The 12,890-nt window shown below is 39.9% G+C and overlaps 2 protein-coding genes across 2 annotated transcripts in view; one reads left to right on the top strand and one right to left on the bottom strand.

Annotated features, from left to right (window-relative positions):
• The first annotated feature begins 789 nt into the window (after positions 1–789).
• LOC135088079 (chromobox protein homolog 5-like) lies at positions 790–4,367 on the top strand. Its single transcript, XM_063982965.1, has 5 exons — positions 790–1,000; positions 1,252–1,377; positions 1,564–1,753; positions 2,794–2,900; positions 3,114–4,367. The coding sequence occupies exons 1-5, from the start codon at positions 902–904 to the stop codon at positions 3,168–3,170; spliced, it is 579 nt and encodes a 192-aa protein (XP_063839035.1). The 5' UTR covers positions 790–901; the 3' UTR covers positions 3,171–4,367.
• LOC135088080 (dedicator of cytokinesis protein 7) overlaps positions 4,355–12,890 on the bottom strand; it is a 67,997-nt gene continuing 59,461 nt past the window's right edge. Inside the window, exons 39-41 of the mRNA XM_063982967.1 lie at positions 11,858–11,946; positions 11,342–11,488; positions 4,355–5,385 (exon numbers count right to left, since the gene is read on the bottom strand). Of these exons, the coding sequence (XP_063839037.1) occupies positions 5,346–5,385; positions 11,342–11,488; positions 11,858–11,946 (276 nt within the window). The 3' untranslated portion in view covers positions 4,355–5,345. The remainder of the gene's footprint in view (positions 5,386–11,341; positions 11,489–11,857; positions 11,947–12,890) is intronic.

Here is a 12,890-nt window from a genome sequence, read left to right as displayed (position 1 = left end):
CAGAAATTAAAATTGAACCAAACCCAAACTTGATGCGATTGTGTCGTTTTATTGCGAATTACCTTCCAGCTCCATCATTAGACCCCGATTACTATATAGAATTAAAATACTCATCAATACAAAACGAACGAGCCCAAACTCGATGCATTTAAGTCGTTTTATTATAGAGTTCCTATGGCCACCTTCCAGGTCCATCATCAGATCAGCTCCATGTCATCATAATATTGCATGGTCATCCAAATCACATGTGTTTGCGAAATTTCAGCTTAATCGGTTGCCTGGAAGTGGGTCTTAATTCAGTTTGCAAGATTCCACCCATACAAATATGAGCCAGTCGTTGTAATATGACGTCACGCGCATAAAATGGCGGGCCGGCCGCCGCCCGCACTTTTAAAATTCAATATCTTGGAAACTAATTGACGTATCGAAATAATTCTTTCACGTGTATTTTTTATTTTTAACAGAGAATACAGAAAGCTAAAAAACAAAATTAGTGAACATTCTTCATTGAACCGACTAAAATCTGTTAAAACTACACCCTGTACTTTTATTGCATCGATCGTTAGGGTTCAATTTTAAGGACGTAACGTAATGAAACTTGGAGAAATGAAAGGTTAACCATGAAATGTTTAATTATTTACAAATAAAATCAAAAGATTGAGTATGAGGAATCATCATAATTATTATGTTGTTTACATGGTAGCGCCATCTGCATTTAAGTTCTAAGCTTGAATTGTTGGCAACACTGATGATGACTGTCTGTCTATCATTGTCTATGGCTGACGGGGACGACGCCGCCATATTTATTTAGCGGCGCGCCATTTTGGTATTTTCGGACGAAAGCGACGCATCGGCATCGGTTTTACTTGTATTGCAAATATTATTTGTATTTTCTCCAGATATGGGTAAAAAAGACAAAAAAGGTGAAACCAGTGATGGTTCCAGTGAAGAAGAATATGTTGTTGAGAAGGTCCTAGACAAACGAACTGTGAAAGGGAAGGTTAGTATTCAAGCTCCGACTCCGATTTTGTGATGGTGTTCCAGATTCTGGCGTGGTCTAGAGATGCTCATTTGATTTGCCGCCAAGTTCGCTAGTGTGGTAAATCGTAGTAACTAAAATAAATAATCCTACCCGTTTAGATCACGCCGTTTATTTATAAGATGATATGTTGGCGATTCTTGGTTCAAAATCTCAAAAATTAGACCATACCATACATAACAAACCAAGTTCTAAGTAATAGTCTTTTGCAGGTGCAATATCTGTTGAAGTGGAAAGGATATAAGGAGGAAGAGAGTACATGGGAGCCAGAAGAAAATTTGGATTGTGAGGACTTGATAAAAACTTTTGAAACTGCTCGGAAAGAGAAGGAAAAAGAGGTTTGTACTACTTTTTATTATGATATTGAATGAGAGTATTTAGTTCTGTTACAAAATTTTAGTGTACAAGTTATTTAATATTAAGAGACTATTTCAATTAATGTAAATTGTATTGTTATATTGTAACAAACAGAGTAGAATTAATTTGCTTGGAAGCTTGACAGCAATTGTTAAATCTGTCAACAGAAATCAAAGAAACCCGAGGACCGTGGTAAAAAGCGCGTCCGTGAGTCGAGCGAGGAAACAAGTTCTGGGCGCAAGGGCCGTGGTGCTAGTGTCTCCTCCGTTGAAGAACCCAAAGAATCCAAACGTGATCGAAAAGAAGAGAAATCTAAGTCTGGCTTCGAGAAAGGCCACAAGGCTGAGAAGATCATAGGTAACTATAGAAATTCATATTTCCTTACAAATTGTTATTGTTTATTGAATGAATAACATGGGACTTACAAATTATATTAAGCAATTTGAATTTTAATGTGTTCATTAAAATTAAAATTCTATGAAGAAAATAATTATAATTGGAGTACTTTAGCTTTCAGTTTTGAAATATTCATACAATGAAGAATGTTCACTAATTTTGTTTTTTAGCTTTCTGTATTCTCTGTTAAAAATAAAAAATACACGTGAAAGAATTATTTCGATACGTCAATTAGTTTCCAAGATATTGAATTTTAAAAGTGCGGGCGGCGGCTGGCCCGCCATTTTATGCGCGTGACGTCATATTACAGTGACTGGCTCATATTTGTATGGGTGGAATCTTGCAAGCTGAATTAAGACCAACTTCCAGGCAACCAATTAAGCTGAAATTTCGCAAACACATGTGATTTGGATGACCATGCAATATTATGATGACATGGAGCTGATCTGATGATGGAGCTGGAAGGTGGCCATAGGAACTCTATAATAAAACGACTTAAATGCATCGAGTTTGGGCTCGTTCGTTTTGTATTGATGAGTATTTTAATTATAATTATAGCTAGTAATCGGGGTCTAATGATGAAGCTGGAAGGTAATTCGCAATAAAACGACACAATCGCATCAAGTTTGGGTTTGGTTCAATTTTAATTTCTGTGATGGGTCTGGGTGTTAATATGTATGATAAGTTTGTATTTACAAAAAAAATGTATTTAAGTATGTTTATATCCGTTTTCTAGTGAGCGGACACTGTGAATGTACGTCACGCGGGGTCACGTGACCGTCGGCGGGACTCAATATTTAAGCGAACTTTGAATGCCTATAAAATCATAACTACTGGGTATTTTTAAATGAAATAAAAACTAATGTATTTGTAAATGTAAAAGCTTAACTGTAACATAGGTTTCAAGTGATTTTGCATACCTAGTAACATTCTCAATTGGAACCATTTCTCAAGTTTGTTATTAAAACGGTGTTACTTATGTAAATTGTTATTCTGTACAGGCGCGTCAGATGCAACAGGAGAGCTCATGTTCCTGATCAAGTGGGCAGAGACCGATGAGGCAGAGCTTGTGCCTGCTAAAGTCGCCAATGTGAAGTGTCCGCAGCAAGTGAGTATTCTAATAACAATGTTATTATAATAAAGAGTTAATTTATGTTTTGGCATTAATTATTAAATTTTTAAAGGGTTATCCATCAAATCTTTAATGTATGTGCAGTTGTCTTAACTTAGAAACATACTTGGAGATTTTGCCATAAGGCTGCATACTTTACGTGGACAAGATGTGCCTCTACTACCGTTGACAGCTTTCAAATTCTTTCAGGTGATTGCATTCTACGAGGAAAGGCTAACGTGGCATACTCCGGCCGAGTCCGAGTGAATCGATGTTTAACGGTGTTAGTGTAAGGACTACAGTGGCACTGCTGTGTCAACCAGCATGAGTGTCAGACAAAATACGCCCTCAGGCCCCCATTCTTTGTAAAAGTATTTTGACTAGTAAAATAGATGTTAATTATTAATTGTGGGTTGATTGAACATGTGTGAATTACGGTATAATTAAATTTTTTTTTATGCCAGCTAAATACAGTGCACCAGTGTTTAGAATAAGATTTGCATTGCTGAACAAATTGCATTGTCATTCTAATACATATCATGGATATTTTTGAATTACCAAATTTTATTTATAGCTGACGAGATATTCTGCTATGCTATTCAATACTGTCAAGAGTGTCAAGGTACTTAGTTAAATAAATAATTATCTGATTACTTGTTGTCCAGTGAAGTTATGTTAGTTAACACTAAGACTTAATACAATATTCACCAAGTTAAGTTTTTTCTGATTAGTAAAACAAAAACCAATCTTTGGCCAATTTTTCGTAATTGAAATACTAGTACACTTGCGTAATTGTCGATATTGTATAAATAAACTAATCTCAAGACTGGTCTTTGGATGGAGATTTCCTGTGAGTGTGACTCAAAGTGACAATGAGCTTCCACCTATTATTTAAAACTGTATAAGATGCCATAATTGCAATGTTACTGAAAGGCACATAAAAATGAAACATTTACTACTGATATGCATCACACTCTTCTATTCAAAGTATTACACACAAAATAATAATAATTCACTGACTATCTTAATGCTTGCTCAGTTATTGTTAAGAATGTACTATGTGGACATAGACAAGTTGTTTTGATTGATATTATGCACTATTTTCTGTGTTGACTGCATAAAAGCATACCAGGCTATCTCGTTGCAAAGTGGCATTTAGTAGATTTATATTGATTTGATATAATTATTCATTCATGTTAAAGACATAAAATATTAAAAATCTCAGTTAATTTAATTTTCTCATCTTCCATTAGTTTTTAGAAGTGTTCAGTATTTAAGTAGCATTGCTGTACATGTAAATATGGGAATATTCAATGAAATAATCTGAACACTCATAAAATTTGACAGGTTTGTTTTGTGAAGACAAATGTTTAAAGACTGCCTGAAAGAAATATTGTGGCTCCGTGATTTGTGTGCAAGTCACTTAGGTACTTTATTGATAGTAAAAAACATTATTTCATAAAATGTGTTTTATTTATATCACATTAAAATAAATACTACATTGACATAGAAAATATACTTGTAATATTGTGTTCTTCCTACAGGAATCTTACAATAGTTATGTCTACTTGTAAATTAACAACTCGTAATAAAGTGGGACTGAAAACTCCGTCTTATTTCTTTTCAATTTGCATACCTACATAAAGAATGAAAGGAGATGGAAACAATTTTGTTTTTCATTTATGCAGTGTGAAGGTCAATACTGTTTTATAATCATTAGGCGGGAAATTGATTTGAATTATATTGCGCTTTATTTCTTTATAGGATTACTTAGGATTATTTTATTTATACTAAAATGTACTGTCATATTTTACTAATAGTTTATATTCAAGGCATATTTATTTGTGGCTAAATGTTTTGATTTTAGAGGAATTCACATCATTTTTTTTCGAAATCAGCAAGTTTTATTGTCTTGGATAAACTAGGGAAAGGTGTGTTTTTAATAAAGCTATATGAAGAAATTCATAGGAGTAAGAAGAGTATTTTGTTAGATTAATCTCAAAGGGTCACCGCATTGAGTGACTATGCTTATGTCATTTTATTATAAAAAGAAAGATATAAAAATATCAGTCCATTTTATGACCTTAGTAAATTAACACATTCCACCTGGTGAGCTGGTATGTGTGTTTCTTTGGAAACCTGCCATTAGATTATAACTTTGAATTGAATATATTATTTCAAAGTTACTTTCAATCAAATACGGGATTACGAATCTACATCTAAAGGACACTTCTTAACCCATTCAGGTTGTTTTCCTGACATTAATACCATTCATCTCTTTCCATGTGGTGCCTAAAATGTTACATTATAATATGTGCATATTTAAATATAATACGTTACATAAATATCGAATAGATTGATCACAATATAAATTTGCTTCGTCTTATAACTAAGGATAGATTAAATGCAGTTGTCATGGTTGGTTGCGTAGTGAGTGTGCGCTTACGCTTGGAACTTGTAATCTGGTTTGCTGACGCCATTGCTGGAACAAAATGTTTTTTTGAAAAACTTTTCTTTGAAGTAGATTTCGCAATAACCATCATGATTTTACTATCACACGACACTTATAAATACATACACTAGATTTTCCCAGCGGTTTCGCTCGCGTGAAATTTTAGTTTGTCACTGTAAGATCGACACATGAGGGATTACGCGGACACGTGATTGTGTTCATCCAACTATGATTATGTGCCTGAGGTAGGCAACGGCACATTGACATATTATGACGTGACACAGCATACAAATATGAAGGAGATCTGAAGTCTCGTTGACGTTTGACTGTCAGAAAAACCCCTTCCTGTGCCGTTCCTGTTAAGGCTAGACCTATAGCATGGCTCCCTGTGTGGAGCCTTACCTGAGCTGCGCGACGTGCGAGGGCGGCGCGAGGTGAACCGTGAGAAGTTGCGCTCGAGTTCGCGCTGGTACAAACATCCTCCCGTGCCGCTCCTGTTAAGGCCGGGTAACAGAGAAAATGGCGAAAATGAGGTTTTCATTTTTCATTTTTGAGGTACTAAACAGTAAAATAAAAGGCTAAGATTTTTTTTGGGCATAGTTGAGGATATTTTCTAGGGTTATTAACGGATGGAAACACGATTTGATGAAGTTGACTCGATAGAATAAATTCCCAAAGTTACCTCTATTCGTTTTCTAATTATGGTTTTATTTTTAAAATAAGCGATTTGAGATTCTGAATCTTTTACTAAACTAAAGTTCAGAAATAACTTGAGGGCTTTTAACGGATGGAATTTTTATATTGCGTCTTATTTAGTTACTATGTTAAAAAATGTGGAAAAAATCGCCCATGACGGCTTGGACAATCTCAATCAGTCGCGCGGTGGCGCTTACGGAGGACGGACGCGTGCCAGTTTTTTGGCCGTGACAGTTCTCGATTTGTCAATATTTTTGACAATGATGACTTTGATGAGTCACAGTATAATAATACCAGTGTTACTGGAGAAAGCTAAAATTTTTGATAATTAAGAATTCTGAATTTTGTCTACCTATTGAAATTTAAATCGTTGGCATCCTTTTAAACTAAGACTCTACTCATGATACATTCCTCAAATATGAGACAAAACCAATGAGTTAAAATTACATTTTAATAGTACCTACATACAATCGTCTTCACTCTTTAGAAGAGCACACTGACACAAATAAATAATAAAAAATTAGGTCAGTGGGTCAAATATAGGGGCAGCTGCACGTCACTGAAAGACGATTCTGTTTACTCGGCATCTGGGCTGGAGAACATGAATCCTTGCTTACAGATGCAGATGTAAATAGAGTTATAATTGGACAAATTTTACATGAAATGTATAACAGAACTCAGTTAAAAGACACATACATGGAATACCAATAAGGTTGCGGAGGGAAAGCTACCTATTATAAACGTTATCTATTATATTGTAAATCGTTCGCGTGGACCTTGTTTTACCCCCGTTAGATATGATGTTTTACCTCATTTTACCCATGTTGATAGATGGCGTTTCACGGTTTCCCCCGAATGAATATTTACGAACGTCATACCGTAGTTTGTCCAGTGCTGTAGATTTTAACCAGATTTAGATGGCGCTTTTAGACACGTCTTATTTATTTATTGAAATGTATTTGTCACATATCGTCATAATGTTAATCTGGGTTATAAACAATAATACTGTAAAGTTTCAACAAAATCCGTTCAGTAGTTTTTGCGTGAAAGAGTAACAAACATCCAGACATCATGACATCCAGACATCCAAACTTTCGCCTTTATAATATTAGTAGGATATTTCACAATCCAAACTAATATTTACTATTTAGCATTTACTTACAGTAAATATTAGTTTGGATCGTGAAATATTTAAAATAAAAAAAAGAATAAAACAAAATAGGGTTTCAAATTACCTATCTATAATCTAATATTATAAAGAGGTAAAGTTTGTGTGTTTGTATATTTGTTAAATTGTAAGGGGTAATCTCGGGATCTACTGAACTGATTTTAAAAAATCTTTCACCAATAGAAAGCCACATTATATCTGAGTGTAATAGGTTATATAAAAACCAAAAAATTCCACGCGGGCGAAGCGGCGGGCGGAAAGCTATTTTATTTATAATTATGTAAGAGCATAATTATTAAAGTCGAAGTCAAACATTCTTTATTTGTGTGGACCTACATTAACGAGAGATTACAAGAGATTACAAGGCGTCAAATATTTCAAGAAAAAAATTAAAAACTATTATAAAGCTAAATTTTGCTCTCATGGAGCCTTTACCTACTCTGACAAATTAAGACTTAGAGAAGAAACTAATAATAAAACTATTTAACTGTCCTGCAATGAAAAGCTTGATCGGGTACAACACCTCAAGTTATTTCAGAACTTGATTTCATTAAAAGACTCCGAATATCAAATCGCTTAGGTATCTAAAGTCAAACGATTCTGAAATGTCAAGTGGACTAATGAATAACCCATTAAGATAGTAGCGCCCTCCTGTCAATGACATACCTGGAACGATAGAGTTTTGAACAACTAATAAAAATGCTTTGTCCTAAATGACTGACGGATATCGTAGAGACCTGAAAGTTGGAAGGTGTGTTCTTTTTATGACGTAGGCATCTCATAAGAAAAGATTTTCCGAAATAGGGTCATGAAATGAAGGGGGCAAAGTTTGTATGGGACAAAGTGATTCCTTGGTTCAATCTACTTGAAATTTAGTTTAACAATACCTTAATATAATTCATGAAAGACGTGTGGAACGGGTAGAAAGTAATTTTGGCAGTCATTTTCTTCGAAGTTGATATCAATACTACTTAGTGCCTTTGATTTAATTACTTTTTATTTTTACAAGTGTTTGAAAACTCCATTTCAGATTGTGTTCAATGTCAAGTGAAATCTCAAATTGAAGTGTCTCAATCTCAATGAGGAGACTCTGTATTTATTCCTAGAATTCCCCAAACACCGTCAAATTACCCTTTCGAATTCAAGACAGTGCAGTTTCCCATCAGTCATTACTATAAACAAAGCTCAAAGTCAAACTCTAGGGACCTCTGCTTAAACTCCCATGAGTGCACAGAGGTACGCAGGTAACCGCGTGTGATGCTCATAGCAATTTTTGATAGGTACAGAACCCCGTACATACGTCATACATATTATAGAAAGAAAACACCCAGACCAATACAAACAAATATGTTTCTGCAATTTTAGTATGATATTTTTATTTATTAATAAACAAAGAGACTGAACAAAATTGATGCGTACCTATACTGATTAATGTTATTAACCACATGCAAAGCTTCGTGAATTGCAACAACTATAATTAAATTTATTATCCAAGCTCTAAATAATCGCTACTAAGAGTAACTTATCATAAAAAAAAAATCCAATCGCTCAAGCTCCCAAGGGCCTACCGATAGGTCGGGTGACGTAATCTTGAAATGCTTTAAGCCGGCGCAGAACTTCCAGAAGGTCGGGCGACGCCACGGCCACTTTGAACCGTGTTTACTTCTGCAGTTATATTTTATATTTATTCGATTCTAGAATATATTCCCAAAAAGTCTGAAAGGTGTTTTAATTTGTATCACTTGGATATGATTTCTATTAGAAAGTGTTGTGAGTGTGACGCTTGAAGGGAAGGAAGTCAACCTAACCTAACCAACTGCGTATTTCTATACTGTGTAGCTGGAAATTGTGGCGGGAGCTCTTTGACGCGCTGTTTTCGGCGAAGAATTGCGCGCGCAGATTTTGACAGCGCGAAATACCTACTTTAGAAGAAATACCAAGCCTTAAGGCTATGGTCTGCGAGCACGTAGAATTTTGTCCAATGACCCCAAGCTACCCATCCTTATCGCTCGCGCGTAATTATGTTGCTGTCGCGCTCGCACACTCACTGCGGGCGCCCGTCGCACAGTCGTGACAGCAATATAATTACGCGCGAGCGATAAGGATGGGTAGCTTGGGGTCATTGGACAAAATTCTACGTGCTCACAGACCGGGCTTTAGACCTACAACAACAGCTCCCTGTGTAGAGCCTCACCTGAGCTGCGCGACGTGCGAAGGCGACGCGAGGCGCGACGTGAACCGCGAGAAGTTGCGCTTCAGCTCGGCTGTTACAAACACCCTCCCGTGCCGCTCCTATTGCACTAGACCTACAATATCAGTCCCAGTGTGTTTCTCACCTGAGCTGCGCGACGTGCGAGGGCGGCGCGAGGTGAACCGCGAGAAGTTGCGCGTTGTTGCTGTCACTCTCGCACACTCACTGCGGGCGCCCATCGCACAGTCGCGACAGCAATATAATTACGCGCGAGCGATAAGGATGGGTAGCTTGGGGTCATTGGACAAAATTCTACGTGCTCACAGACCGGGCTTAAGACTTGTAACATGGCTCCCTGTGTGGAGGTATACCTGAGTTGCGCGACGTGCGAAGGCGGCGCGAGGATAAGCGGCGCGAGGCGCGACGTGAATTGCGAGAAGTTGCGCTCGAGTTCGCGCTGGCACAAACACACTCCCGTGCCGCTCCTATTGCACTAGACCCATAATAATAGCTCCCTGTGTGGAGCCTCGTATCTGAGCTGCGCGACGTATGAGGGCGGCGCGAGGTGAACCGCGAGAAGTTGCGTTCGAGCTCGCGCTGGTACAAACACCCTCCCGTGCCGCTCCTATTAAGGCTATGGTCTGCGAGCACGTAGAATCTTGTCCAATGACCCCAAGCTACCCATCCTTATCGCTCGCGCGTAATTATGTTGCTGTCGCGCTCGCACACTCACTGCGGGCGCCCGTCGCACAGTCGCGACAGCAATATAATTACGCGCGAGCGATAAGGAGATGGGTAGCTTGGGGTCATTGGACAAAATTCTACGTGCTCACAGACCGGGCTTTAGACTTGTAACATGGCTCCCTGTGTGGAGCCTCACCTGAGCTGCGCGACGTGCGAGGGCGGCGCGAGGCGCGACGTGAACCGCGAGAAGTTGCGCTCCAGCTCGGCTGTTACAAACACCCTCCCGTGCCGCTTCTAGCGTTAGACCTACAACAACAGCTCCCTGTGTGGTGCCCTATACCTATCTGAGCTGCGCGACGTGTGAGGGCGGCGCGAGGTGAACCGCGAGAAGTTGCGTTCCAGCTCGCACTGGTACTGACACCCCCCACTCGAGCCGCTCTTAGCGTTAGACCTATGGTGAGTCCACATTGGGCAAATGGGCTCGCGTGGTAAACTCGACATCTTGCTCACCCAAGAGCAGGGTGAGCCCCCAGTGTGTTTCTCACCTGAGCTGCGCGACGTGCGAGGGCGGCGCGAGGTGGGAGGTGAACCGCGAGAAGTTGCGCGTTGTTGCTGTCACGCTCGCACACTCACTGCGGTCGCATTGCACAGTCGCGACAGCATTATAATCACGCGCGAGCGATAAGGATGGGTAGCTTGGGGTCATTGGACAAGATTCTACGTGCTCGCAGACCGGGCTTTAGACTTGTAACATGGCTCCTTGTGTGGAGCCTTACCTGAGTTGCGCGACGTGCGAGGGCGGCGCGACGTGAACCGCGAGAAGTTGCGCTCGAGCTCGCGCTGGCACAAACACCCTCCCGTGCCGCTCTTATGGCGTGTCCACACATGCCGGCTTTCAAAATGCCTTGTCAGTGTGCCGTCCTGGTCGCCGGCCGTGCCGCCCGGCATGTGTGGATGCGCCATTAGCGGTTAGCCAGTCTTTCCCAAAGTGGGCGATAACGCCCCCTTGTGGGCGCTGCAGGCTTAAAGGGGGGCGGCAAGTGACCCAGAAAAAAAATTAGGACGTTGTGTAGAGGCTTGGGAGGCGTCATTTACTAGGAGGTCTCTTAGACACCGACTGAGCACTCGACTCTCGACTACAAATGGGGGCGTTAAAAAGAATTTATTCTCAAAGTGGGCAGTAGAAAAAACAAGTTTGGGAACCGCTGGGTTACACCTATAACAACAGCCCCCAGTGTGTTTCGTACCTGAGTTGTGCGACGTGCGAGGGCGGCGCGAGGATAAGCGGCGCGAGACGCGAGGTGAACCGCGAGAAGTTGCGCTCGAGTTCCCGCTGGTACTCGCGCTGGTCGCTGCCGATCAGGTTCTTGTTCTTGCGCAGCGCGTCGTGGCATCTGGGGAGTGTCATGTCAGTAAAGTTCGTTCGTTTCAGCCGAAAGACGTCCACTGCTGGACAAAGGCCTCCCCCAAGGATTTCCACGAAGACCGATCTTGCGCCGCTCGCATCCAGGCACCTCCCGCGACCTTCACCAGATCGTCGGTAGTCGGTCAGTATAGTTATCCAACACTGAACTGTCCCAGCTACTCATATGACATTGGTAGGAGGGCGCTACTATCAATACTGGATTATTTGCGATTTTTGCCCCGTTAGACAACAACATAGTTATGAAAATTGCAAGAGGGCGCTACTATCAACATTGGGTTATTTATTAGTTCCGATTTTTACCACAGAATCGTTTGACTATACGAAAAATATTACTCACTTCTTCGAGAAGTCCTTGAACGCCAGCCGCAGTTTGTTCGTGAGCCGTGTGGGTGGCTGCGTGCCTTCAGCCACGGGTGCAAGGAACACCTGGGAAATTAAATTAAAATTAGATCTAGAGCTGGATTGAAATACTTTGAATAAAAATGTACCCGAGGCCTCTATAGCTAATGCAGAGAACTCGGGTAGCTGTCCACTCTGACTGAAACCACACCTTGGACCCTCTCGACAGTATGTATGCAATAAACGCAGTCTTATGCTCGTGCAGATGTACGCGTACCATGCCTGTGTGAGTAAGAAATGTCATCTAGGGTCGATGTTTCATCACCTTAAACTTTGCTGATCACGACACACGTTCCACTTTTATAGAAAAACTATCTCCTACAGCAGAGACTAAAGGCTGGTTTTAGAATGCTGACGCAAGCTGACCGTCGGGGCTGACAGCCAAAATGTATGAAGCGTCGGCGCCGAGCGATCAGCGTCATGCAGGAACGTTTCCTTTAATTATAATTACATATTGATTTGTCAGCGCCGACATCGACAATGAGGTTTTCGCGATTGAAAAATCCGCCAGATGGTAATACGTAGACGCGAGGTCCAAATACTGTATGATTGGTTATTTTTGACATGACATTGACAGATATGTCAAAATCCACCAATCATGCAGCATTTGGACCTCGCGTCTACGTATTGCCATCTGGCGGATTTTTCAATCGCGAAAACCCTCATTAGTGAGCGGTCAGTGCGATTTTACCCGCCTAAATGACCCGATGAGGACGTTTGTTAGTTGTATACCTCGAAATCAAAAAATCCTTATAGCTTTTCACCTATTCGCATTTCGCCGCGATATCAAAATTTCTGAATAGATTTTTATTCTTGTAGTATAATTTTTGATCGCTAATTACAATTGTTTAAAAAAATCATAGTAGATTTACTTTCCTGTCGGACTGAGGAATATGCACATAAATTACAATCCTTTTTTGCAAAGCGAGACGCTCTGTATCGAAATAGAAAAAGGCACACTGGAAATTGTA

Source organism: Ostrinia nubilalis, chromosome 3 (genome assembly GCF_963855985.1).
Source record: "Ostrinia nubilalis chromosome 3, ilOstNubi1.1, whole genome shotgun sequence".
NCBI lineage: Eukaryota > Metazoa > Arthropoda > Insecta > Lepidoptera > Crambidae > Ostrinia > Ostrinia nubilalis.
The sequence above is the reverse complement of the archived record's forward strand: the minus strand, read 5'-3'. Positions and strand labels throughout refer to the sequence as shown.

Bases quoted from the DNA above. Each gene is read 5' to 3' on its own strand.
- LOC135088079 (XM_063982965.1), top strand. From the start codon at position 902: ATGGGTAAAAAAGACAAAAAAGGTGAAACCAGTGATGGTTCCAGTGAA. The intron at 1,001-1,251 runs GTTAGTATTCAA...AGTCTTTTGCAG, and splicing joins AACGAACTGTGAAAGGGAAG to GTGCAATATCTGTTGAAGTG. The intron at 1,754-2,793 runs GTAACTATAGAA...TATTCTGTACAG, and splicing joins CAAGGCTGAGAAGATCATAG to GCGCGTCAGATGCAACAGGA.